This window comes from Pipistrellus hanaki, assembly GCF_964339955.1.
Source record: "Pipistrellus hanaki genome assembly, chromosome: 15".
NCBI lineage: Eukaryota > Metazoa > Chordata > Mammalia > Chiroptera > Vespertilionidae > Pipistrellus > Pipistrellus hanaki.
In genome coordinates, this window is record NC_140517.1 from 46,547,466 (window position 1) to 46,574,679 (window position 27,214).

The window sequence follows — 27,214 nt, forward strand, 5'->3', positions numbered from 1 at the left end:
GTCAGCTAATTCTTGGGCCTGTCCCTGATGTCTCCGCCCCAGAGAGCGCTGGGCCTCCAGCCAGAGGTCGCTGGAACTGGGGCCCGTTACGTGCGGATCTTGATCTCTGCGTACTCGGTGCTGGTGGCCTCCGGGGCGGGCGGCTCCCCCAGCCTCCGGCTGCTCTTCAGATTCCGTGCGGTGATTCCATCTTTCACGCACAATTTGCTTTGCCTGCATCAGGACTACGGAACCTCTCTCTCTCTAATATGTTTTTATTGATTTCAGAGAGGAAGGGAGAGGAAGAGAGAGAAAGAAACGTCAATGATGAGAATCACTGATTGGCTGCCTCCTGCCCACTCTGGGAATCAAGCCAGCAACAGAGGGATGTGTCCTGACTGGAATCGAACCGTGACCTCTTGGTTCATGGATTGACGCTCAACCACTGAGCCACACAGGCTGGGCTTCTCTCTTTTTACCAAACCCAAAGTCAAATAGGTTTTTCTTCTATCTTTTCTTCTAGAAGTTTTATAGTTTTGCATTTGAGTTAATTTTTATGGAAGGTATAGATCTGTGTCCGAGTCCATTAAGTACATTAAAAAATATCCTTATTGATTGATTTTAGAGAGTGAGATTTGTTGTTTCACTTATTTATGCATTCATTGGTCGATTGCTGTATGTGCTCAGACCAGGGATTAAAACCGAAACCTTGGCGTATCAGGATGACACTCTAACCAACTGAACCACCTGGCCAGGGCCATTAGTGTATTTTATTTCTGTTTCTTTCTTTTTTTAAAATATATTTTATTGATTTTTTACAGAGAGGAAGAGAGAGGGATAGAGTCAGAAACATTGATGAGAGAAAAACATTGATCAGCTGCCTCCTGCACACCTCCTACTGAGGATGTGCCTGTAACCCAGATACATACCCTTGACTGGAATCGAACCTGGGACCTTTCAGTGCAAAGGCCAATGCTCTATTCACTGAGCCAAACCAGCCAGGGCCATTAGTGCATTTTCAACTTACAATATTTTCCACTTACAATGGATTTACTGGGATGTGGTTCCATTGTAAGTTGAGAAGCATCTGTACATGGATGGATGGAAGGAAGGATGGATGGATGGATGGATGGATGGATGGGTGGCTCCATGAAGTTTGGACAGATGAATGAAAGGGTAGATGTGGATGGAAGGTTGGGTGAATGGGAAGAAAAAGGGAGTGAAGCTTTCCCAAAAGGAACATCGTTTGCAGACACTCGACTCTCCAAGCTCCCGTGAAACAATTTATTACCAAAGCCGGAGGTTCTAATGGCAGGAGGGTCCCCCTGAGGGACCCGTCCCCTAGCTGAGTGTCCTCTCCGTTCACCGCCCCCGCGGCTGCGGGGATGGCGGCTGTGAGGAAGGCACGGCGGAGGAGGCCGTTCACGATACTGGAGCCTAACTGCGAGTCCCGTGTTCCCCGCCAACCTGGCTGGACAGCAGCGTCACCTACAGAAGCAGTGGGGATGCACGTCCGAGGGGTCTTTCTAGAAGCTTATCTACAGCAGGCCTGGATTTCACATTTCTTCTTCCCGTTTCCCCCCTATTTCACACTGGGCGCTGAAAGTCCTGGAAGACAATGGGAACGGCAGTGAGTGTCTCCTGCACTCAGGGCCGCCTGGGCCCGGGGAGGCCACTCCGGGCTCACAGCTGGGAGGAGGGGGCGGGGACACTACAGATCAGACACTTCCCTCCAGAGGGGCGGCGGCTGCGCAGAAAGCAGGCCATGTGATCAGAGAGGAGGTGAGGAACCTCAAGGAGGGGCAAAAGGGGGTGGGGTGGGGGAGGGGGCAGGATCTGAGAAAAACTAAAGGGGAAAAGCATTCCAGACGATGGCAACCCTAGCGCAGAGGCCGCGGGGTGGGATCAAGCTCCTCCGCCTCGGCTAGAATCTGAGGGAGGCCGGTGTGGCTGGCGGAGTGGCCCGGAGGAGGGGTGTCAGGCACGCAGGCCAAGGCGAGGAGCCGCCCTAAGCAGAGAGTTGTTATGCTCGCGGTTATAGCTCATTTCAGCGGAAATGGGAGGAGGCGCATCCATGGCTCCCAGCCTCCACCCACCAGATGCCAGGAGCACCCTCTCCCCAGTGGTGACAACTAAGAACGTCTGCAGAGCCTGGACAGCGTGGCTCAGTGGTTGGGAGCTGACCTATGAACCAGGAGGTCTCTGGATCGGTGCCAGGCAGGGCACATGCCCGGGCTGCGGGCTCCATCCACAGTAGGGGGCGTGCAGGAGGCAGCCGATCAATGATTCTCTCTCATCATGGATGTCTCTATCTCTCCCTCTCCCTCTCCCTTTCTCTCTAAAATCTATAAATATGATGGCCCCTCGGTCCGATGGAGAGCCTGCGTGGAGGCGCGGCCAGCCCCGAGGGGAGAGGATCCGGGCGGCCCCTCCACAGCGAGTCTGGCTCAGCTTTGACCTCCCCCAAGTTCCCGGACACTGTCACACGCACAAATGGGGGGCAGATGGGTACAGACAGGGCGATGCAATCATCACGGACACAGGTGCTCGCCAGGATGTGCACATGGTAACCAAACCCCAGGAGGCCAAGCAGAGGCGGCCCGGGCTGTGGACAGCACCCTGCGTGGACGTTCCCACTTGCAGGAGGGGCTGCGAGACAAGCCGAGGGGCGCACAGAGCAGGGCACAGAGCCAGCGAGGTTCTGTGTGGGGGGACAAGGGAGCCCGACCCAAAGGAAGCAGGGACCACAGGGGGACAGAGGGAGGAAAGGGGATGGACAGAGCGACAGAGGCAGATACGATCTCAATGCTACTTTCTAGGCTCTGATCCAGCGCGCTTAACGCTTCCCCTTGGAATTTTCTAGTTACAGGAGCCCCCCAGCCCCCCTCTTTCTAAAGGGTGGGGTTTCGTTAGTTGTGATTGGGGAGGCGGGTCGGGGTTTGGAAAGTTCAGGCACCTTGTGGAGAAATGCAGCACGTGACTGGGAAGTCGGCCCTGGGACTCGGGGCTGGGGTGGGGGTGTGGGGGGTGGAGACTCGCAGGCTCTTCCCGCCGGAACCCACCTACGGCATCACCCGGAGGTCGATGGGGTCATAGGCCGACACCTGCAGATCCCGGAGCAGGGCCTGCAGGCCGCTCCGCAGGGAGGCGTAGGGCGGCTTCTCCTCGTACTTGAGGGCCAGCACCACCTTCAGGTACTCCTGCAGCGTCTCTGTGGGCAGGACACCGCCAGGGAGAGGTGAGAGGGGCCGACCGGGGCGGGGAGCTGTGCCCAGAGGTCCCTCCCCACCCCCACCCCCACCCCCACCCCCACTCAGGGCTGCTGCCTCTGTGCCTGGCACTGCCACAGGCACTTGGACCCTGGCCCCCTCCCCCCCTGCCATTTTTTTGAAAACGTCCGACGTGTGCAACAGGAAAACAATATCGTGAACACCTCGACCCCATCACCCGGTCTCCACACTGTCAACTCACAGCCAGCCTGTTCCACCTGAGCCCTACCCCTGCCCGCCTGCACTGTCTCCACGTGGATCTCAGCGACCGACGGGGGCCAGGCCGCCTGCCGGCGTTAGCGCGTCTGCAACAGCGAACGTCCGCCGTCCCGTCCAGACAGCGAACGCCTTTGGCCCTGTGAGCCCGGGGGTCAGGGTCTGCAAGGACCCAGCTCGGCTGCTCGCACAAAAGCAGCCACAGGCCACGGACCGCCGACGAAGGGGCGTGGCCGCCCAGGCTCCTCCTAGGGACGCCGCAGCTTGCGTTTCAGGTGAGGCTCGCAGTCCTCTTTTTAAAAAAATATATTTTATTGATTTTTTACAGAGAGGAAGGGAGAGGGATAGAGAGCTAGAAACACTGATGAGAGAGAAACATCCATCAACTGCCTCCTGCACGCCCCCTACTGGGGATGTGCCCGCAACCAAGGTACATGCCCTTGACAGGAATCGAACCTGGGACCCCTCAGTCCGCAGGCCGACGCTCTATCCACTGAGCCAATTGTGGGTTCAATTCCTGGTCAAGGGCACATAACTCGGGCAGCAGGTTCCAGCCCTGGCCTTGGTCAGGAGGCAACCATTGGATGTGTCTCTCTCACATCAATGTTTCTCTCTCTCCCCCCCTTCCTCTCTCTAAAAGCAATAAAAACATATTTTAAAAAAATGCTGACTTAATAGAAGCAGAGGTATGGAAGGGGAGTGGACTGACGATTCTCAGGGAAAAGGGGAGAGGGGGATGCGGGAAGAGACTGAACATAAACTGTGCACCTATGGATGAGGACAATGCGGGGTGGGGAAAGGGCAGAGGGTGGGGTGGGAACCTGGTGGAGGGGCGCAATGGAGGGGGCAAAAAATGAGGAACATTTGTAATAATATGAACAATAAAGATTTATATAAAAGAAATAAAAAAAAAGAAAAACCTAAAAATAAAAAATGCTGACTTGCCCTAGCCAGTTTTGTTCAGTGGATAGAGCACTGATCTTTGGGGTTTTTTTTTGTGTGTGTGTTTTTTTTAATATATTTTTTTGATTTTTTTACAGAGAGGAAGAGAGAGGGATAGAGAGTTAGAAACATCGATGAGAGAATCATCGACCAGCTACCTCTTGTACACCCCTTACTGGGGATGTGCCCGCAACCAAGGTACATGCCCTTGACCGGAATCGAACCCAGGTCCCTTCAATCCGCAGGCCGACGCTCTATCCACTGAGCCAAACCAGTTTCGGCGAGCACTGATCTTTGGACTGAAGGGTCCTGGGTTTGATTCCAGCCAAGGGCGCATGCCCGGGTTGCAGGCTCGATCTCCAGTAGGGGGCTTGCAGGAGGCAGCCAATCAGTGATTCTCTCTCATTATTGATGTTTCTATCTTTCTCTCCCTCTCTGAAATCAATAAAAATATATTTTAAAAAATTCTACAAATACTGACACAGAAAATCTCCAAGGTATACTTCTTACATGAAAAAAAAAAAATCAGGTTAGAGAGCAATATATAGAACATGATTTCATAAAATAAAAAAAAAATCACGTAGCTGTGTGTGTGTGGCTATTATTCAGACACACTTGCGAATTTTGGGGAAAGATTTTTGTTTTTCTACAATCAGCATACAGACACACGCAATTTGAAAGACTCGGAGACAACAAAGGGAGGCGACTCCACCTGGATCCAAGGCCCCGGTCCTGCCACAGCGCCCCCCGTCCTCCCCTTTGGGACATACCTGAGGGCCGAATCCAGTGACAGCAGTGTCCCACGAGGGCCTCCGGGGTGCTCAGGAACCTGACGGGACAGAGGTACATGCAAAGGTTTTTTGGGGAAGTGAGAGCAGCCTTTTATTTTATATATTTGTACCCTGTCAGTGTGGCTCAGTGGTTGGACATCATCCCATGAACCAGGAGGTTATGGTTCAATTCCCAGTCAGGGCACATGTCCGGGTTGCAGTCTCGATCCCCAGTAGGGGACATGCAGGAGGCAGCTGATCCATGATTCTCTCTCATCATTGAAGTTTCTATCCCTCTCTCTCCCCCTCCCTTCCTCTCTTTGAAATAAATAGAAAAATATATGATTTAAAGGAGAAGAAGAAGAGGGGAAAGGAAAGTGTTGGCATGATCCTAGCAGGGAGAACACCAAGAGCAGCCTTTTATTTTTTTAATTTATTTATTTTTTAAAATATATTTTATTGATTTTACACAGAGAGGAATTGAGAGGGACAGAGAGTTAGAAACGTCGATGAGAAAGAAACATCGACCAGCTGCCTCTTGCACACCCTCCACTGGGGATGTGCCCGCAACCAAGGTACGTGCCCTTGACCGGAATCAAACCCGGGACCTTTCAGTCCGCAGACCGATGCTCTATCCACTGAGCCAAACCGGTCCTGGCGAGAGCAGCCTTTTAGACAAAACGCCCCATCGCCGTACAGTCGACACTGGTTATCCGCGGTAGCTGTGGCCCACAGAGTCGCCTCGAACACTGAGTGAGCACGTTCTGAATCGGCTTCGAGGGGAAACCTCTGTGACCAGAGGTTCCGACGAGCCTCTGGTCACAACATCCTCATCCACTGACGGAGGCTGCACCCCCTTGTTTTCGGGGTTTAGACCCACCTCGCTCACTATGACGTGGACTGACGCACAGGGAGCTCACTGTGCCTGCAGGAAGCTCATCTAACTCACACACGTGCTTTCTCTGTGCCTCCTTGCGCTGAGGAACACGAGACAGCGCTTCAGCACCACGCGTGGGGCCACTCTGGACAGAGAAATCACCAACAGGAAGCACGGAGGGTGGGACACGTGGCATCAGACAAGCCTCACGTAGGACGCCGCTGCACTGAGCACTTGCGTGAGCGCTGAGCCCGAGGGCAGAGCTGCCTCCCACCTCAGCAGGGAGCACGCTGGCAGGCGCCTCCCTGTGTCCTCCACGCCGAGCCCGGGCCGGTGCGCGCGGCTGGTGGGCGTTGCCCCGGAAACCAAAAGGCTGCCGGCTGGCTCCTCGCCGGCGCACATACCCAGGTTGTGGGTTTGATCCCTGGTTGGGGGCGCATGCAGGCGGCAACCAAGTGGTTTCTCTCTCACATTGGTTTTCTCTCTCTCCCTCTCCCTTCCACTCTCTCTAAAAATCATTAAAAATGTATTTTAAAAATAGTTTCCCTCCACACAGCGTGTGTCTGAGAAGGACCACGAAAGCACTTGCAAGGTTTGATTTTGGAGTTACAAACACATTTTAGAGAACGTGCGAACTCACAAATATGAAATCTGGGAGTAATGAAGACTATCACGCACACACAAACATGTGTACACATGCACACATATGAACACCCCCCCCCCCCCCGGACCACTCGGGAAAAACGGAAACTCTCCCACGTGCTCCGGGCACTGTGCCTTCACGGGCCCGGACCCCTGGCTGGCTGCCCGGTGTGCACCGGCCACTGGGCGCTGCGCTTCCTCCCCTCACGGCCCACAAGGCCCCAAGCCCCTCTGTGCACGGCTCTGGGCCCAACTCAGGCCTCATCCTCTCCCTGACCTCAGCCTCCCCCCCAGCCTCCTGTGCAGGCCCCAGTCTTTCTACACCCTCCATGCCCACAGCCCTCCTGGACTGCCCAGGAAAGCCCCTGGCACGCATGCCCGCTCCTCTGGCCTTGTCTCTCTGCCTGCCTCCCTCCGTCTCATGCTCCAGCCGTATGCATGTGTGTGTGTGTGTGTGTGTGTGTGTGTAGATATATATATATATCTACACACACACACACACACACACACACACATGTGCACACACACACTGAATGGCCAATTATGATCTCTGAATACATAATAATCTGGCCACTCAGTGTGTGTGTGTGTGTGTGTGTGTGTGTATTTAGAGGCCCAGTGCATGAATTCATGCATGGGTGGGGTCCAGCCAGTCTGGCCAGGGGGAGGGGACATGGGCTGGTCAAACTCCTGGTCGAGGGGACAATTTTCTTATTAGCCTTTTATTTATTTTTATTTTTTATTTATTTAAAAAATATATTTTATTGATTTTTTACAGAGAGGAAGGGAGAGAGATAGAGAGCTAGAAATGTCGATGAGAGAGAAACATCGACCAGCTGCCTCTTGCACACCCCCTACTGGGGATGTGCCCGCAACCAAGGTACATGCCCTTGACCCGAATCGAACCTGGGACCTTTCAGTCCGCAGATTGACACTCTATCCACTGAGCCAAACCGGTTTCGGCTTATTAGCCTTTTATTATATAGGATATACACGGAGTGGGCCAGATTATGTCGTCTTCAGAGATCATAATAATCTGGCCACTCAGTGTGTGTATATAAACACACACACATATTAATAACTTACTTATTGCTGACAGTATTACAGATGTCCCCAAACTTCTTCTAGTCCCCCAAAAAGCTCAACATCCATCTGCATCTTCTGGTCTCTGCACAAAAGGCTCCCTCTGCCCTGGACGGCCTTTCCCCACCTCGACCCCACTCAGTGGCTGCTCCCCCTTCGGGACACAGCTCAAGGGCTGGTCTCGGGAGAAGCTTCAGGCCCCCTCTTCCCCCACTTAGGCAGAGGAGGCCGATCCCTCCTGAATGTCCGGACACCCTCTGCACGGGTCCAAGGATGCCCTACAGCAGGGGTCTTCAAACTACGGCCCGCGGGCCACATGCGGCCCGCAGAGGAGTCTGATCCGGCCCGCCAGGTTTTTGGGCAGTGAGCGCAGCCGAGGTGTTACAGTAGGAATTAGTAGTTCATATAGTCCGGCCCTCCAGCTCTCTGAGGGACCGTGATCTGGCCCGCACTTTAAAAAGTTTGAGGATCCCTGCCCTACAGCAACTGGCAGGGCACGTGTACAGGAAGGGCTGGGTCTGGCCCCGTTCTCCCGCAGCGGCAGGATGTGTGTGGTGAAGGAATAATGAGACAGTGAGTGACGGCCCGAAAGAGCACTCCTCCAGCTTGTCACTACCAGTGTCCGTGGGGCTTTCCTGCCCAGTTCACAGCCTCAAGAGCAGGGACCGATCCTGAGTCCTATCTGTGCTTTCCCAGAGGGGGCTTCACGCACTGGAGTCTTGGGGCACCATCCTGTCCATTCTGGGTCCTTCAGTCATTCATTCTGTCAAGAACTGGGATGTACAAGCAATGGAACCACTGTTTGTTGAACGAATGGGAAGAGGCCACACACACCAGTAAGAAGTCCTAGAGAAGGCAGGGTTCCAGGAAACCTGCACGTGCCAACATCGCCCCCTCGTGGTTCTCTTATTGACTGCAGGGTCCAGAAGGACAGCTATGTCACCGCCCACATCTCTCCCAGGAGCATCTTTTCTTGCCTGCCCTCCCTTTGTCGCTGTGGTTGAGACCAGGGGCTCTAGAATGAACTGCTGTTCATACTGAAACCATCAACATTAAAAGGATGACTAGGGCCGAAACCGGTTTGGCTCAGTGGATAGAGCGTCGGCCTGCAAACGGAAAGGTCCCAGGTCAGACATTGTTCAAGGACACAGACATGCCAATACAAACTGGCAGTAAACTCAGTGCACATGTCACGTTGAGATTAAAGTTGAAGGACACAGTGCTGCGTGAAAAAAGCCAGAAACAGACGAGATTCAGAGAATACCATTTATCCGAGTCAAACACACACAGTACCACGGTCATCATGCAAGTTTAAGGATACACATACATTTAAGCGAACGTTATGAGTAGAACATGTGTTAAGCCTGTGTGAGAGGGTGTCCACGGTTGAGGAGGAGGATGGGGGACATAAAAGGGGCAAATAAAACAAGACTCAAGATGAACCCGCTGAAAACTATTATAAGAAGCATAACGGACCCAGTGGTGCTCACTGGAGAGGTTTCCCTCTTCCCACTCAGAACCACGACCCAGGCCTTCTGCTGACAATTCCCGAGATACCTGAGGTCTGAGTCTCCGTTTAGACTTCATTTCTGCACCTCAGACATCGTTAGCCAACGTCTCCTGGATGCCCCCTCCTGGGCGACTCAGCCCCCAAGTCTATTCCACATTCTGAGTCCCAGCCCCTGGACCTGCAGCCCTTCCTTGTGCCCACTGTCCTTGGTGCTGAGGACCAAGCTTCCTTTGCTCACTTCCCTGAGCCCAGATGGCCTGTCCGTGGTGCTGAACACGCAGCACTTTCCAACTTCCCTTTGCAAACAGATGCCTCTGTCTTTGGTGCTGAACCCCATAACCCCAGCACTTCCTTTTGCAGCCAATGGGGCGCTGTCCTTGGTACTGAATGTCTAAAAAAATCCCGGAACTAGCAGATCTGTTTGGAGCTAAAGACTTCCCTTGTCCCTGGACCCCTTGATTTTTTACAGAGAGGAAGGGTTTTGTGTGCAGAGACGAGGAAGGGAAGTGTGAAGACAAACAAAATAGATCCAGAGACATCGAAGTATGTACTTCAGAGGGAGGGAGGGGGCACGAAGAAGTTAACCAAAGAATTTATATGCATCCTATATAATAAAACTCTAATATGCAAATTGTCCTCTGGACCAGGAGTTCGACCAGGAGTTTGACCAGGGGGTGGGGCCAGCTGGCCAACCGCCTGTAGCCTTTCCCCCTGGCCTGTCCTGCTCCAGGTGCTCCCCCCCAATTGGGGCAGGGCTGGCCAGACCCTACCAGTGCACAAATTCATGCACTGGGCCTCTAGTATATGTATAACCCGTGAACAGACAATTGTGCAGTAGAGGCTTGGGGAGGGAGTGGGAGTGGGGCAGAAGTCAGTGGGGGGGAAAAGGGTCCATCTGCAATACTTTCCACAATAAAGATAAATTTAAAAAAATGAACACGGGTGGCTGGTGTTGTCTGATGGCTGAGGCAGGGCCCAGACCTAACTGCTCAGGTTGCCCACATCCCGTGAAGGAAGGAATGAGTCATGGTGTCCAGGGCATGGTGAGCATTTTCTACAGGCCAGGCTGTCTGCTGAGTGCTGTGTGCCTGACTCCCCTGAACCCTTCCACAGCCCCCCGCAGTGGGTGCCAATAGGATCCCATCGCACTGAGGACACTGAGGCTTGCAGTGGTGTGGCCGGATCTGGCCCAGGCAGCGTGGCTCGTGTCCACGCTCTGTCTGCTGGAGCAGACGGCAGAGCACGCCTGAGAAACGAGAAGGGCAGAGGCCTTAGCTCTGCTGGACAGCGCCTCCCTAATCTGCTCCCTGTTGGGTTCGGAGCTTCTGCCCCAGCTGCATGGGTGCTGGGCCCGTGCTGGGCTCTGCTGACCCCAGACTCACTTCTGTTTCAGCTTCATGACATCCTCGGTGTTGGGAAGGTATTTTGTCCACGGCAGGTTTCCGTAGAGCCACTTCAGCAAACAGTAGCCCAGGGACTGGAGGTCGCTGCGGCGGGAGGGTCCTGGGGAGGGAGGAAAAGAGGAGGCAGCTCAGGCTGGAGGCTCCACTCCACCCCCTTCCTTTCTCCCTTTCACTGACTCAACCATGCACTCACACACCCAGCCACCCAAACATATGGGCTGTCTCTCTGTCCATCCGTTTGCCAGGGTTCTTTTCCCCAGCATTAAGAAGTTCAGCAATCTGGAGAAAGGCTGTGTGTAGACGAAAGATAGTTGTTTTTTAAAATATATTTTATTGATTTTTTTTTACAGAGAGGAAGAGAGAGGGATAGAACTAGAAACATCGATCAGCTGTCTCCTACACCCCCCGCCCCCCCACTGGGGATGTGCCTGCAACCTAGGTAAATGCCCTTGACCGGAATTTAACCTGGGACCCTTCAGTCCACAGGCCAATGCTCTATCCCCTGAGCCAAGCCAATTTTGGCTGAAAGATAGTTTTGAAAGGCATTAGGGGTCAGAGGAGCTTCAGCTAAAGGAGCTAAAGACTTCCCTTGTCCCTGGACCCCTTGCTTTTTATTAACACAATTTGTCCTAAGGCAAGGTGAAGATAATATACTTCAAAAGGTAGGGCACAGAAACACTGTCATATTGGGGAAGAGCCTACACCAAAGGAGGCAATAACATGTAGGTTAAGATGCCCTGAGCTGTCAGGCAGCAAGCTATCATCCTATTCAGGTTTGGGGAAAGTGCCTTTCCAGCCGATCCAACAGGTAATTACATATGTGACTCAGCCCTTGTTGAGCCCCCAAGTTTCATCAACCTTTTGATAAAACTCTTGTAATTATGACATGTTGGAATTGGCTTCCAGCACCATTCTTTGTTCGCCTACTCACGCTCATGAGCCTCTGTCACTCTCATTCACGCTCTCACCATCCCTTCATCCTGCACTCACTAGCTCACTCCCCATCTACTCTCTTTCATTCGTGCACTCATGCGTTCGATGAGCCCACAGAGCCCTGTGCCAGGCCCATCCAATTTCTCAAATTCTAGAGAGAGTTTGGTTGGGTCCCAGCCCTTCAGTCTAGTGGGGGAGATGGTTGTAGAGTGGGATTACCTGGGTTACAGAGGACACAGAACAGGGCATGAGAGAGCTAGGAGGGAGAACACTGAAGACAGCCTCAGCAGGGGAGCAGAGACCCTTGGGTTTTATTTTTCTTACGCAACCTAACTGTCATGACTTAGACAACTTGTGTAAGCACTCAACAAACTCAGAGCTGACTGTGCCAGGCTTTCCCTGGGTGAGCTCAGAGCCCAGTCTGTGGGGAGGACGCAGGCTGGCCCACGGATGGCCATGGTATCATGGGATCTGGGAAAGGGGGGCTGAGACCTCCTCACGGAATCTGCCTGGGCTCTCTGCTCCCTCTGTACACTTCCCGTGGATAGTCTCATCCCTCTCCCAGGGCTCCGGCTGACAACTCCTGAGATTCTGTCCACACCCAAGTCTCTGTCTGGAGTTCAGCCCGGCGTTTTGGACACGGATAGCCAACTGCTCCCTCAACAGCTCCCCTGCGTGAGTCTGCAGCAACTCTCGTGTTCCAAGTCCACACCAGATCCTGAATCGGAACCTGGGGACCTGACCTGCCAGGCTTCCTGGTGCCCAGCAGCCCTCTGTCCTTGGTGCTGAACCACTACCCACAACTTTCTAATGCCAGGGGACACCATTCTTTCCTTTTTTTAAAAAAATCTTTATTGTTGAAAGTATTACAGATGTCCCCTCTCCCCCCAATGACCCCACCCGTTCTTAATTCTGAATCCCTGTCATGGCTCCCTCAGGCGACCCCGTGTCTGGTCATCTGCTGTCTGTGGCTGTGAAAACCCAGAGATGCTCTCGTATGAAAAGCGTGTCTCCACAGTCCTAAACCCTCTCTCTGGCCTCTTACCGCATCCCTTGTGCAGGTCCATGCTAATGAACTCCAGGTCCCCCTCGTGTGGGCTCCTGCTGCCTTCCTTGTAGGGCACGTGCTTGCCGCCTGGGGAGTAGCGGAAGGCGAAGCCGTAACCTGCCAGGGTCACCTGTGTGGGCGTGGGGAGAAAAGCCATACAGTTTGGAGGTTGGACTCTGGAATTAGACATATCAGTCGTGGGTGTAATCTGTACATGCCCTTGACCGGAAACGAATCTGGGACCCTTCAGTCTGCAGGCCGACGCTCTATCCACTGAGCCACACCGGTTAGGGCGGTGTGCTGTTTTTCTAAAAAAATATGCCTTTATGGACTTATATATAATATGTATATTATAAAATCCATACATCTATTTACATGATGGCTACATATAAAAGTACAGCACTGTGGTACGTACATATCTACAAATATATTCTTCCCACTCATCCCTGCTGTGCTTTTCCCAGGTGAGGCAGCCCGAGGCTGGCTCAGCCAGGTGCCTCTGAGCGAGGGAATCAGCCGAGAAAAACATATGCATTTAAAATGTTGACTACTATACCCAAATTACCTTCCAAAGAGGTATCCCAATTCATACTTCCAACAAAATATAAAGAATTAATTCTTTCTATCCTTTTATCACCATAGATATTATCATTTTTTAATTTTTTGTCTAGCCTAGGGTAAAAAGTAGTATGTTCTAATTTCCATTTCTATGCTTTTTAGGGAGGTTGGAACATTTAAAAAATACATTTAACTAAATTGTGGATTTCTTTTTCTATGAACTGCTTTTCCTATTCATTATTCACTTTTTCACTGAGTTGCTCATCTCTTCTTATTTATTCAGGTAAGCTCTTTCTATATGATGGGTAGGAATTCTTTGTCTGCCATGAGCATTGTAAAATACATGGAAGTTTTGAGACGGCTGAGATCCTGAGTCCAGAGAGGCCCCGGTGTGGGGAGGACCTGGCTATCACCTGGCTCCGGTCCAGGGGATTCACAAAGATGTTCCTGGCTGTCACATTCCCGTGGACATACTCGTTTGCATGGAGGAACTCCAGGGCGTCCAGCTGGGGGAGGAAGAACAAAGTGATCTCCGTGAGGAGCACGACTAACAAAAAGAGGCTCCAATGCACAGCCCGTGCATCCCCTCTGAGACCTGCCGCCGTATGGCCTGCTTCTGCTGGGACTGTGGGCAGGTTTAAGCTGGCTGCTTCTGGGTGAAGCATTAGGAAATCCACTCTGACAGCACACCTAAGCAGGTCTTCTAATTAGGCTTCAAAAATTTCAACATTAAGCCGAAACCGGTGTGGCTCAGTGGATAGAGCGTCGGCTTGCGGACTGAAAGGTCCCGGGTTCGATTCCGGTCAAGGGCATGTACCTAAGTTGTGGGCACATCCCCCCAGTGGGGGGTGTGCAAGAGGCAGCTGATGGATGATTCTCTCTCATCGATGTTTCTAACTCTCTGTCCCTCTCTCTTCCTCTCTGTAAAAAATCAATAAAATATATACATATATATATATATATATATATTTTAAATATGTATTTTATTGATTTTTAACAGAGAGGAAGGGAGAGAGATAGAGAGCTAGAAACGTCGATGAGAGAGAAACATCGGCCAGCTGCCTCTTGCACACCCCCTACTGGGGATGTGCCCGCAACCAATGTACATGCCCTTGACCGGAATCGAACCTGGACCTTTCAGTCTGCAGACCGACACTCTACCACTGAGCCAAACCAGCTTGGGCAATAAAATATATTTTTTTAAAAAAAATTTCAGCATTAAAGCTAACACTTGGTTTCCTATGTATCTCTTGTATCTGTTTCTTAGTTGATTGCAAACTCAGGAGAAAGAGAAGTTGGTTACTTATTGTTTCCTACACACACACACACACACACACACACAATGCCCATTTATATCAAGGAGTTCTCATTTCTCCTAGAGAGCAGAAATATGTTTAGTTAAGCAATTTATATTTTTATCTCTAACTCCAACATCTCTGCTGAGCTCTAGGCTCACAGTGAACTGCCTTGGTGTTAGTTACATCCCAATCCCCCTTTACTCCAAGGCTTAACTGTCCACCAAGTTCTGTCTGTCCTACAAACTCTCTGTCCCATAGCCTGGCCCCTCTCCTCAGGCCTCGTCCTGTCTCATTTGGCCTCCGCACCCCTCCAGTCCCTCCCCACAAGGCCCACAGGGTCCTTCTGCCTCCAGAGCTGCCCCTGCCCCTCCCTTGCTCCCACTCCCCCCCATGGCTCCCCAGTGCCCTCAGGACAGAGGCCAGCTCCTCAGCTTGGTAATGCAAAGCCCCGAGTGATCCGGTCACTGTGACCTCTCCACACCAATCCCCCCCTCCCCATGTCACACTGCAGACTGAGCATAAAGACCTCTGGGACTCACCTAGTATGTTCCTCCCTTGCCACTCTCATCCCTCCCCCGATTTAAATTGGGTCCTGTTACTCGCCATCACAGCAGGGGGACATTTAAAAAATATATATATATTTTATTGATTTTTTACAGAGAGAAAGGGAGAGAGATAGAGAGCTAGAAACGTCAATGAGAGAGGAACATCGACCAGCTGCCTCTTGCACACCCCCTACCGGGGATGTGTCTGCAACCAATGTACATGCCCCTGACCGGAATCGAACCTGGGACCCTTCAGTCCGCAGACCGATGCTCTACCACTGAGCCAAACCGGTTTCAGCAGCAGGGGGACACTTCTATCCAGAGACCTTTTCACAATTTGTATAACTGTTTAATACAATCCTCTCCGACCAGACCTAAAAACCATGTCTGTGCTCCTCTCTGCTGTGCTCCCAGCCCCTGGGACAGTGTCTGCTACCCCGCAGGGACCTTATAAATATTCAAGGAAAGGACGGATGAAGCAAGGAATGAATGAATGAATGCACACAGGCCTCTGCCCAAGCTGTACCCACGGCCTGGAATAGCCTCATGCACGTCCACTCCCTCTCTCCGCGGCTCCTTGCTATTTCCCGCTCTTGGCTTAGAAAGAACCTCCATCCGGGAGCCCAAACCTCCATCTGGGAGCCTCAAAGGGAGGCTGGGGCCCTTCCTCAACAGCCACAGCCCCCTGAACGCCCTTGGGGGTGATGCTTATCCTGCTGGTGCTAACGGCCTGGGGGTCACCGGTCAGTGTGCTTGTCCTCTGTGTCCAGCAGAGGGCGGCCGGGTGCAACGTGCCAAGGAACAGCCTGACCTACCAGCACCGGGGGCCACCCCTGGATACATACCAGCCGGCAGGCCATCTGGAACACGGACTGCATGGACATGATGTGCTTCGGGTTGTCATCCAGGGTTAACTGCAGGCTCCTCCCCAGCAGGGGGAGCACCAAGAACCTGGAAGACAGGAGCATCCCGGGTGGAGAGATGACAGGGGAGCGCGCAGAACAAAGGACACAGAGGGGGTGGGGGGGACTGTGCTGGGTGGCCAGCTGGTCCCAGGCAAGATCAAGGGTTCTGATGGGTGGGGGATCGCCTGGCTCAAAGCAGGAGAAAGGAAGGAAGCAGCTAGCCCCGGCCACGTCCCAGCGCAGGACAGGGAGAGAAAGGACAGGGCCAGTGGGGGGTGGCGAGTTACGCGACTCACCTGTACCTGTCCTCATGAACGCCGAAACCAAAACAGGTGGGGATGGCCAGTAAGGGGGTCGAGGACATCTTCTTCCACTTGTTCACTGTGGGGAGCAGGGACCTGAGAGGTTAGAGCCCGCCTGGGCCCAGGCCCGAGGGGACAAGAGCCCATTCATTCTCAGGCCAGAAGCAAAGAATCTGTGCCCAGGCCAGACCCCGAGTCTCCTGGTCGGAGACACCACCTCTATGGGAGGGTGACGGTGGGGGTGCTCACAGGGTGGGCCTGGTGACCCCTGAAATCTCATCTATGCCTGCAGGTGACAAGGGCTAAACACGGGGAAAGAATATACAAATCTGGAGTGAGTGGGCGGGATAAGAACGGGAGAACTTCTGAATTCACAAGTATAGCTCATAAGATCGGGGAATGACTAAACCGGTCATGGTGCCGCTAGACGTTAGCCCGTCTTCCGGGATCTCCATGGGTTGGTACAGAGGCAGTGGGGTGCTGGTAACAGTTTAACAGCTGGCTGTCTAGGGATAAAGAGCCCTGGTTTGTGGCCGAAACCGGTTTGGCTCAGTTGATAGAGCGTCGGCCTGCAGACTGAAAGATTCCGGTCAAGGGCATGTACATTGGTTGTGGGCACATCCCCGGTGGGGGGTGTGCAGGAGGCAGCTGGTCGATGTTTCTCTCTCATCGACGTTTCTAGCTCTCTATCCCTCTCCCTTCCTCTGTAAAAAATCAATAAAATATATTAAAAAACAAAAACAAAAACGTAGGCGAATAATTATGAAGTGATGAGTTTTGAGTATGTATTACCCTTCTTCTTAGCCTAACTTGTTGTACTGTTATGATGTAATTAATTTAAAAAATGGCCATGTTTAACAACTGGCTTGAGCTCATTTTGAGATTTGAACAACTGGCTCTCAAGAGCTGGTATGAGCTGGCCTCCGCCGTGCTGTCGGCCCTGTGAGGCCTGAAGCCTGAGGGGTGACAGGGCCTTCTGTCTAACCCCCACCCTCCCCACAGCTTCAGGGAGAAGCCAGGTGCCCTGACCAAGCTGGTACCTCCACGTCTGCCCCCCTGCCCACCACTCCCTGCAGAGTACCTTGCGAAATCTTGGCGGCCCGCTGGAAGAAGTTCTGCTCATTGAACAAGCGCCCATCCTTGGCATCCTAGTGTGGGGGGGAGGGGGAGGAGGCTGTCACACTGGAATCTCTCAGACAAGGGACCCCAGATCACTGCTGGCCAAGTATTACCCCAGGGCAGTGGTCGGCAAACTCATTAGTCGCCAGAGCCAAATATCAACAGTACAACGATTGAAATTAGAGAGCCAAGTTTTTTAAACTGAAACTATATAGGTAGGAACCTTATTAACTTAATTAGGGTACTCCTAAGCTGGCCTTTGCTAAAAACTCAAGGGGCCAAAGAGCAGCATGGGGCTCGTGAGGCGCAGTTTGCCGACCACTGCCCCAGTGTAATGCCAGCAACAACTCAGGTTCCCCATCAAGTCCTGCAGGTCGTAACCAAATTCCTCAGGGTGCCACACGAGACCCCGTATCAGATACTTCGAGTTACCTCCCAGTGCCCAGGCTCCTGTCCTTTCTTTAAAAAAAAAAAAAAAAAAAAAAAAAAAAAAAAAAATATATATATATATATATATATATATATATATATATATATATATTTTATTGGTATTTTACAGAGAGGAAAAGAGAGGGATAGAGAGTTAAAAACATCGATGAGAGAGAATCATCTATCAGCTGCCTCCTGCACACCCCCTACCGGGGATGTGCCCGCAACCAAGGTACATGCCCTTGACCAGAATCGAACCTGGGACCTTTCAGTCTGCAGGCCGACGCTCTATCCACTGAGCCACACCGGTTTCGGCTCCTTTCCTTTCTTTTACGATGGGACCTACAAGTTTTCCCTAAACACGTGGCCTTCCGCTAGAAGCTAGATTCCCGAGCCTCCCTTGAAGTGAGGAATGACCACGTGACACGTTCTGGCCATCGGGGATGTGAGCCAAGGAGATGTGGGCAGCCCCCAGGTTATGCCCTTAATGGGCGGGGCAGGCTCCCCCTGCCTCCTCTGCTCCCTTTGGCTGGAGTGCACAGGCCGTGGGGGCGGGAGCAGCCATGTCAGCCCACAGATGAAGGTCATGGGCTGAGGATGTTGGAGCAACAAGAGAGAAGGAAACTGGACCCCTCGGTTACGGAACCACCATATCAGCCCTGGACCACTGTCCCAGGCTTCTATGTGAAAGAGAAATAAAACAGTATTTTTGCTCAGGCCATTGCTAATACTGGGTCATTTCCCCCAGCAGTAAAACCACATAAATGAATTAAATACGAGGACAGCTGGCTTCAGAAGAGCAGAGGGTCAGAGAGAAGTCGTTTCAGACCCCAGCTGTCATTCATTCACTCTTTCTACAAAGCACCTACTATGTGCTGAGGCTGCTCTGGGCGCTGGAGATACAGCTGTGGGACTCCCTGGGGAACGAGGTCACTCCCCCACAGGCTTGCTTGGAAACACTCGGCCCAGAGTCGGACCCGGAACAGGCTCTCAACACGCAGGCGCTGTTACTTCTCTGTGAGCCTGGCTCCGTCCGGAGCCCTCGCTCTAAACCACTCACAAGGCCTCCGTCCGTCTAGGGCACATGTGTCAAACACAAGGCCCGCGGGCCAAATCCAGCCCGCCAGGCCTTGCAATGTGGCCCGCACCGCACTGTCATCACTGCACTCCGCTGTCAGTTTATGACATTGTCAGTTTATGACTGTTCAGTAAACCATTCGGCCCGCGATTTAGGCTGGATTTTAGATTTTGGCCCCTTCTCTGATTGAGTTCGACACCCCTAGTCTAGGGCCAGGAGGGGGACCCAACCCAGCTGTCCCAGGGTCCCAGGGGGGTGAGGGCGGGTGAGAAAATCGGAAGAAATAAAAGTCACCCACGATTCCAGCACTCATGCCTTCACCAGTATGGCTCCAGGAAGACTTCCGTTTTTATATTATATTGTTGGTGCTCAATAAATACAGCTGTGAAGCCCTGACTGGTTTGGCTCAGTGGCTAGAGCGTCGGCCTGCGGACTGAAAGGTCCCGGGTTCGATTCCGGTCATGGGCATGTACCTTGGCTGCAGGCACATCCCCAGTAGGAGGTGTGCAGGAGGCAGCTGGTCAATGTTTCTCTCTCATCGATGTTTCTGACTCTCTATCCCTCTCCCTTCCTCTCTGTAAAAAATCAATAAAATATATTTAAAATATATATAATAGCTGTGAGGCAAGCAGTGGTGGGCAGATGGGCCACCTGAGGTGTGTGCTGTTACCGGCGTCACCTTACAGGTGACGAGAGTGATCTCAGACTCACAGGTGACGAGAGTCATCTCAAAGAGGGAGGCGCATGCTCAGATGGCAGAGCTGGGACTTGTGAGAGGCAGGGCCTCTGAGCGCCCTGGGAGATGAGGAACCCACTGCCCCAGGCTCCGCTGCCTGCCCCAGGCTCCGCTGCCTGCCCCAGGCTCCGCTGCCTGCCCCAGGCTCTGCTGCCTGCCCCAGCCCACAGAGAGGCTTGGAGACCCAGGGTGCCCTTGCCGAAGCCCCAGACCCTCCCTTAGCGCTCCCCTCCCTGGCCCAGACACCCCCGGGCCCACTCACTAGTTTCAGTGAGAATCGTTTCTGGCCACTCGACTCCAAGGCGGGGACAGGCTCAGCTGTGGACGGACAAAACGGGCGAGGTTATGACCTACAGCAAGCATGTCAGACTCGCCGCCCGCGTGAGGCCCGCCTGCTGTGCGTCTGACATGCTTGGTCTACAGGGAAAGGGAGGGACAGCGCCCTCAAACTTCCCAGTGAGGAGCAGCCGTCTCGGTTCCCTGGCTCCCACGGGGCCCGGGGCCCTCTCCGTTTCCAAGACCTGCTCCTCCGTGTTTGCAGACGGCTTCCTTTTCTCTGCCTCTTTCTCTCTCTGGGAACACCCAGCTACGAAAAGGTTACGAACACAGCAGGTCTGAGACTGCTCTCCTTGGAAAAGCCTCGCTGGATTTCGGGAGGGTCTAGCATTTACTAACCCAGAGGTCGGCAAACTCATTCGACAACGGAGCCAAATATCCACAGGACAATGACTGAAATTTCTTTGGAGAGCCACATTTTTTAAACTTAGGCTTCTTCTAACGCCACTTCTTCAACATAGACTCGCCCAGGCCGTGGTACTTTGTGGAAGGGCCACGCTCAAGGGGCCAAAGAGCCGCGTGTGGCTCGCCAGCCACAGTTTGCCGACCACTGGTCTAAGAGAATTTGGCCTAGAGGCAGGTGTGCAGCTGGGGTAGGGCTTCCATTTTCATTCCCAGAAAGGGGTCCCCCCTCCCTTGGCCCTGGGTCCAGCGCCTGCCCGCTTGAAAACAGGGGGTACCTTCATAGACAATGCCCTGGTCGTCCCTGGTCTGCAAGGATGCCAGCCTCCAGTACCGTCCGTTCTTGTCCGTCATCACTGTCCCCCGGGGCAAAGCCTCCAGGGAGATGGTCCTATGGTGCCGCTTCAGGGTCCGGGGGCTTTTCTTCTGCGGGCTGCTTTTGGGGGTCAGAGGACTGGTCCATCCTATGGCAGGATGGCCAGAACCAAGGAGAAGGGGCATCCGGGAGAGAAAAGTTGAATGAATAATGAGACAATACTCAGAGTTCTGTTCACTTATTCATTTGTTCAAATGAAAAACAACAACAAGCCGAATACCGGTTTGGCTCAGTGGATAGAGCGTCGGTCTGCAGACTGAAAGGTCCCGGATTCGATTCCGGTCAAGGGCATGTACATTGGTTGTGGGCACGTCCCCGGTAGGAGGTGAGCAAGAGGCAGCTGATTGATGATTCTCTCTCATCGATGTTTCTAACTCTCTATCCCTCTCTCTTCCTCTCTGTAAAAAATCAATAAAATATATTTTTTTTTAAAAAGAAAAAAAAGAAAAACAACAAAATGGTTCCTGAAACCTCTCACGGGTCAGGTCTTTGTTTTTTTGTGTGTGTTTTTAAAAAAATATATTTTATTGACTTTTTACAGAGAGGAAGAGAGAGGGACAGAGAGTCAGAAACATCGATGAGAGAGACATTGATCAGCTGCCTCTTGCACACCCCCCACTCGGGATGTGCCCGCAACCAAGGTACGTGCCCCTGACCGGAATCGAACCTGGGACCCTTCAGTCCGCAGGCCGACGCTCTATCCACTGAGCCAAACCGGTTTCGGCGGGTCAGGTCTTTGTGACAAAGCTGGGGATCCAGACGTGAGTCAGACCTGGGCCCCTCCCACCAGAGCCTCTGCTTAGGTGGGGGAGTCTGACCTGGACACAGCCGTCAGGGCTAGGCTTACTGAGAGCTATGGAAAGGAGACTGGCTGTGCCTGGAGAAGTCAGGGAAGGCTTCCAGGAGGAGGGGACATTGGCGTTCGGTCCTGTTGAATGAATAGAACTTGCCAGGGGAAGAAAGACATTCTAGACATTCAACCAAAAAACATCCCGAGACAAGAGTTGGCCTTGTGCTAAGTATAAAGAAATTTGTGCCGAATGAAAAACAACAATATATAAAGTGTTGGCCTGCGGACTGAAAGGTCCCGGGTTCGATTCCGATCAAGGGCATGTACATTGGTTGTGGGCACATCCTCGGTAGGGGGGTGTGCAAGAGGCAGCTGGTCGATGTTTCTCTCTCATCGATGTTTCTAGCTGTCTATCCTTCTCCCTTCCTCTCTATAAAAAATCAATAAAATATATTAAAAAGAAAGAAAGAAAGAAAGAAAGAAAGAAAGAAAGAAAGAAAGAAAGAAAGAAACTTATTAGGCTGTGGCCCTGCCCTTGACCGGCTGCCGGACTGGTAGGAGAATGGGGAGGCGTGGTGAGGAGGAAAAGATATCAACTGGACATGGACATGGGAAAAAATATGAACGTCCCCCTTCCTCCCACCTCCCACCTCCCCAAGGCACAGAATGGCCCGCGGCGGTGGGGCCTACAGGATAACGAGGGACAAAGAGGAGACACGGAGGGCCGCAACGTCAGATCTCAGGACCTGGGAGGGAGGAGAGCGGCTTGTGGCCCGCAAGCCGCCTTTCCTCGCTGGCTGCCAGGAGAAGCCCAGAGGGCACTTGTGCTCCAGGGACTGCCACTGGCACTGCGGGTGCACAAAGAGCAGAGAGAGGCTCTGAGGGAAAGAAGATGGCCCTGACTCAGCCTGTGGAGCTCAGAAAAGGCTTCCTAGAGACCTGACCGCGTGCTGGAAAAGTGGCGGCATGCCAGCAGGGCAGGGAGGGGAGGGTCCCTGCTGAGGGAACAGACAGGCAAAGACCAAAGGCTGAGGGCCCCTCAAAGTACCTCTAGAAAGCAAATTTTCTTTCTTTCGAGGAAGGGAGAGGGATAGAGAGCTAGAAACATCAAAGAGAGAGACACATCGATCAGTTGCCTACTGGGAATGTGCCCGCAACCAAGGCACATGCCCCTGACTGGAATCGAACCTGGGACCCTTGAGTCCGCAGGATGATGCACTATCCACTGAGCCAAACTGGTTTCGGCCTTTAAAAAAAAAAAAAAAAAAAAAAAAAATTTTATTGATTTCAGAGAGGAAGGGAGGAGAGAGAGAGATAGAAACATCAATGAGAGAGAATCATTGATCGGCTGCCCCCCACTGGGGACTGAGCCTGCAACCTGGACATGTGCCCTTGACCGGAATCAAACCCTGGATCCTTCAGTCTGCAGGCCGACGCTCTATCTACTGAGCCAAACCAGCTAGGGCCAGAAAGTAAATTTTCTGTGCACAGAGGTTGTTGTGAGAGCTTAGACAGGAACCAGGCCGCACAGAGTGTCAGGTGCCAGGTTGAAGAGGTGAGACTGTGGGGCAATGGGAACAGAAGGTGACTGTGATCAGGGAGGGACGGGGGTCAACTCTGTGTAGAGATGGGATTGGAGGGGGAACCTGGAGGCTGGGATAAGGGTCCAGGCAGGTGTGAGTGACGCCTGAGCGCCCAAACCCTGTCAGATGACCCGCCTTTAAACCGTCTAGAACCAGGCCAGACTGATCCTAACTCTTTTTTTTTTTTTTTTAAACATATATTTTATTGATTTTTTACAGAGAGGAAGAGAGAGGGATAGAGAGTTAGAAACATCGATGAGAGAGAATCATCGATCAGTTGTCTCTTGCACACCCCCTACTGGGGATGTGCCCGCAACCAAGGTACATGCCCTTGTCCGGAATCGAACCCGGGACCCTTCAGTCCGCAGGCCGACGCTCTGTCCACTGAGCCAAACCGGTTTCAGCTGATCCTAACTCTTACCTTTGCCCTTCGAGGCATCTTCAGACCCAGAACTCTCGTGGTCGGACAAGAAGGATGACGAAGACGTGCTACAGCAGCTGGACCATTTCACTTTCTTGGGAGCGGGTGAATAACTGGGGTTCTTCTCTTTGCTGGAGCCTAGAGAGAGGAAGACCGAATGCAAACGGGAGTTACAGAGGCCCTTTCCAGGAAACATAAAACCATAAATTCAAGTTCATAGTCAACCACACTCTGCCCTTTGACCCTCACAGCCAAGTCTTGCTTCTTCTTTGGCAGGGGTGTGTGTGTGTGTGCAAATATATTTTATTGGTTACTTTACAGAGAGGAAGGGAGAGGGATAGAGAGTTAGAAACATCGATAAGAGAGAACCATCGACCAGCTGCCTCCTGCACACTCCCCACCGGGGATGTGCCCGCAACCAATGTACATGCCCTTGACCAGAATCGAACCTTCAGTCTGCAGGCTAACGCTCTATCCACTGAGCCAAACCGGTTTCAGCTTGTGTGTGTTTTTTAATCCTCACCTGAGGCTGTGTTTATTAATTTTAGAAAGAGGAAAAGAGAGAGAAACATCGATGTGAGAAACATCGATTGGTTGTGTCTTGCACATACCCCAACCGGGGACCGAACTCACAAGGTAAGTATGTGGCCCGACCGGGAATTGAACCTATGACCTTTTGGTGTACGGGATGAGGCTCCAACCAACTTAGCCACACTGGCCAGGGCAGTCAATTGTTTTAAAAGAGATATTCTTGCCCGGCCAGCATGGCTCAGTGGTTGAGTGTCAATCTAGGAACCCAGTGGGGGTGGGGGACATGCAGGAGGCAGCCAATCACTGATTCTCTCTCATCACCGATGTTTCTAGCTCTCTCTCCCTCTCTTTCCTCTCTGAAATCAGTGAAAAAATATATATAAAAAATAAAGTAGGCCGAATCCCGTTTGACTCAGCGGATAGAGCGTTGGCCTGGGGACTGAAATATCCCAGGTTCGATTCCGGTCAAGGGCATGTACCTTGGTTGTGGGAACATCCCCAGTAAGAGGTGTGCAGGAGGCAGCTGATCGATGTTTCTCTCTCATCGATGTTTCTAACTCTCTATCCCTCTCCCTTCCTCTCTGTAAAAAAGTCAATAAAATATATTTTAGGCCGAAACCGGTTTGGCTCGGCGGTAGAGAGTCGGTCTGCGGACTGAAAGGTCCCAGGTTTGATTCCGGTCAAGGCCATGTACCTGGGTTGCGGGCACATCTCCAGTAGGGGGTGTGCAAGAGGCAGCTGGTCGATGTTTCTCTCTCATTGACGTTTCTAGCTCTCTATCTCTCTCCCTTCCTCTCTGTAAAAAATCAATAAAATATAATTAAAAAAAAAAAAATATATATATATATATATATATAAAGGATTGAGACATACTGGCCAGGCCAGACTTATTTTAATAAGAAAAATAAATCCATTCATTTGTTTCTAGTCTTGAAGTAGCATTTTCTGATACTGACCGCCAAACACAATCCCAAATGATAAAATGAATGCTGCTGAACTTTCTGCCATGTCTGCCAACTCCCTTTGGTTGCTTTCAGATAAGTAAATACATCTCAATTCACCAGGATCTGTGCCTGGACTTTCCCCTGGCCAGGACCCTAGCTGACCCATGTGCCATTTATTTAGTCAGCCAATCAATAAGATTGTGCCAGGAATGGTCCCGAGCGCTGTGCAGACAAACCACAGTCAACACAGCCTACAAACCACAACGAATTCCTCCCCTTATAGAGCGTAAATATGAGAAGCAATAGAAACAAGTAAAATACTGTACTCAACTGGGTTGATACTTAAAAGTACCAAAAGGCAATATAAAGCAGGGTAAGGGGTTTGGGAGTGTTATGGATAGGGAAGGTGTGATTTTATTTGATTTTTAAATATATTTTCATTGATTTCAGAGAGGGAAAAAGAGGGAGATAGAAACATCAATGATGAGAGAGAATCACTAACCGGCTGCCTCCTGCAGGCCCCACTCTGGGGATGGAGCCCGAACCCGGGGCATGTGCCCTTGGCCAGGCATGTGCCTCTGAGCCACACCAGCTGGACAGAGAAGGTGTGGTTTCTTATTTTTATTTATTTTTAATATATTTTATTGATTTTTTACAGAGAGGAAGAGAGAGGGATAGAGTAGGGGTGTCAAACTCAATCAGAGAAGGGGCCAAAATCTAAAATCCAGCTTAAATCGCGGGCCGAATGGTTTACTGAACAGTCATAAACTGACAATGTCATAAACTGACAGCGGAGTGGAGTGATGACAGCGCGGTGCGGGCCACATTGCAAGGCCTGGCGGGCTGGATTTGGCCCGCGGGCCTTGTGTTTGACACATGTGGGATAGAGAGTTAGAAACATCGACGAGAGATAATCATCGATCAGCTGCCTCCTGCACATCCCCTACTGAGGATGTGCCCACAACCAAGGTACATGCCCTAGACCAGAATCAAACCCAGGACCTTTCAATACGCAGGCTGACACTCTATCCACTGAGCCAAACCAGTTTCGGCAGAGTGATTTTTTTTTAAACCAATTTTTAAAATTCGTTTTCTTATTTTTAATATATATATTTTATTTCAGAGAGGAAGGAAGGGGGAGAGAGAAATAGAAACACCAATAATGAGTTAGAATCATTGATCGGCTGCCTCCTTCACACCCCCCACTGGGGATTGAGCCCACAACCGAGTCATGTGCCCTTGACCAGAATCTAACCCGGAACCCTTCAGTCCACAAGCCGATGCTCTATCCAGTGAGCCAAACTGGCCAGAGCGAGGAGGTGTGATTTGAATTAGACGTGTCAGGGGGAGAGTGGAAAGAACAGAGGGAACAGCAAGTGCCCAGGCATGCCTGAGGTGTGGAAAGAACAGAGGGAACAGCAAGTGCAATGGCTCAGCGGCCCAGGCATGCCTGAGGTGTGCAGGGAGAGGGAAGAGGCCCAGGTGGCTGGAGATGCATAAGCAACAACAAGAGGGTGTGGAGAGGAGCTGGGAGACTATGGGGACCTGACCATGTCAGGCCTAACTGGGAAGGTGCTGAGGAGAGGAAGGACAGGGTCTGACTCTGTTTTAACAGGATCTGTCAGGCTGCCACATAGAAGACCGTAGAGGAGAGAGAAAGGGGACCAGGGGAGAGTTTTTTCAACAACATTAGTACAGGTGAGGGTGGGATGGGCCAGGGTGGTGGCAGAGGAGGTGGAATGAAGTGGTCTGATCCGGCACTGATTTTAAACAGACAAGATTTGCCAAAGGGTTAAAATTGTGGGTGGGAGAGAGAGGGGACTTAGGAGGACTCCATGGTTTGCTCTGAGAAACCAGACAGACAGAGTTGCCATTTACCACGATGGGGAAGTCTATGGACGGGGCGGATCGAGGGCAGTCGCATCAGGAGCTCAGTTCTGGGCATGCACAGATGTGCGAGAGCATCTAAGAGAGGTCAAGCAGACAGTCTGATAGGCCCGAATCTGGGTTCCAGTGGAGGAGTCCAGGCTGGAGCCAAAGAGGCGGGGCTTGTCAACTATAAAGCCAGGAGACCAAGATGCCAAGAAATGGAGCGAAGAGAGAGAGAGAGAGCCGGGGCTCTGGGCTTCTCCAGGGTCAAGGCAGGGTCAGACTGAAGAGAGAGCGCTCCCTCCCGCATGCCTGCACAC

General features: G+C 52.0%; 1 protein-coding gene across 2 annotated transcripts in view; it reads right to left on the reverse strand.

Annotated features, from left to right (window-relative positions):
- Nucleotides 1-1,249: 1,249 nt before the first annotated feature.
- The window catches only part of VRK3 (VRK serine/threonine kinase 3), a 29,978-nt gene continuing 4,013 nt past the window's right edge, over nt 1,250-27,214 (reverse strand). The window contains exons 4-15 of one of the 2 annotated variants that reach the window (XM_084906097.1): nt 23,551-23,688; nt 20,659-20,844; nt 19,905-19,960; nt 17,362-17,428; nt 16,275-16,359; nt 15,919-16,024; nt 13,644-13,736; nt 12,670-12,802; nt 10,671-10,791; nt 5,177-5,235; nt 3,042-3,190; nt 1,250-1,587 (exon numbers count right to left, since the gene is read on the reverse strand). In XM_084906097.1, coding sequence (XP_084762223.1) covers nt 3,042-3,190; nt 5,177-5,235; nt 10,671-10,791; nt 12,670-12,802; nt 13,644-13,736; nt 15,919-16,024; nt 16,275-16,359; nt 17,362-17,428; nt 19,905-19,960; nt 20,659-20,844; nt 23,551-23,688 — 1,193 coding nt within the window. In that variant the 3' untranslated portion in view covers nt 1,250-1,587. The remainder of the gene's footprint in view (nt 1,588-3,041; nt 3,191-5,176; nt 5,236-10,670; nt 10,792-12,669; nt 12,803-13,643; nt 13,737-15,918; nt 16,025-16,274; nt 16,360-17,361; nt 17,429-19,904; nt 19,961-20,658; nt 20,845-23,550; nt 23,689-27,214) is intronic. The other variant, XM_084906098.1, reaches the window with a different exon arrangement.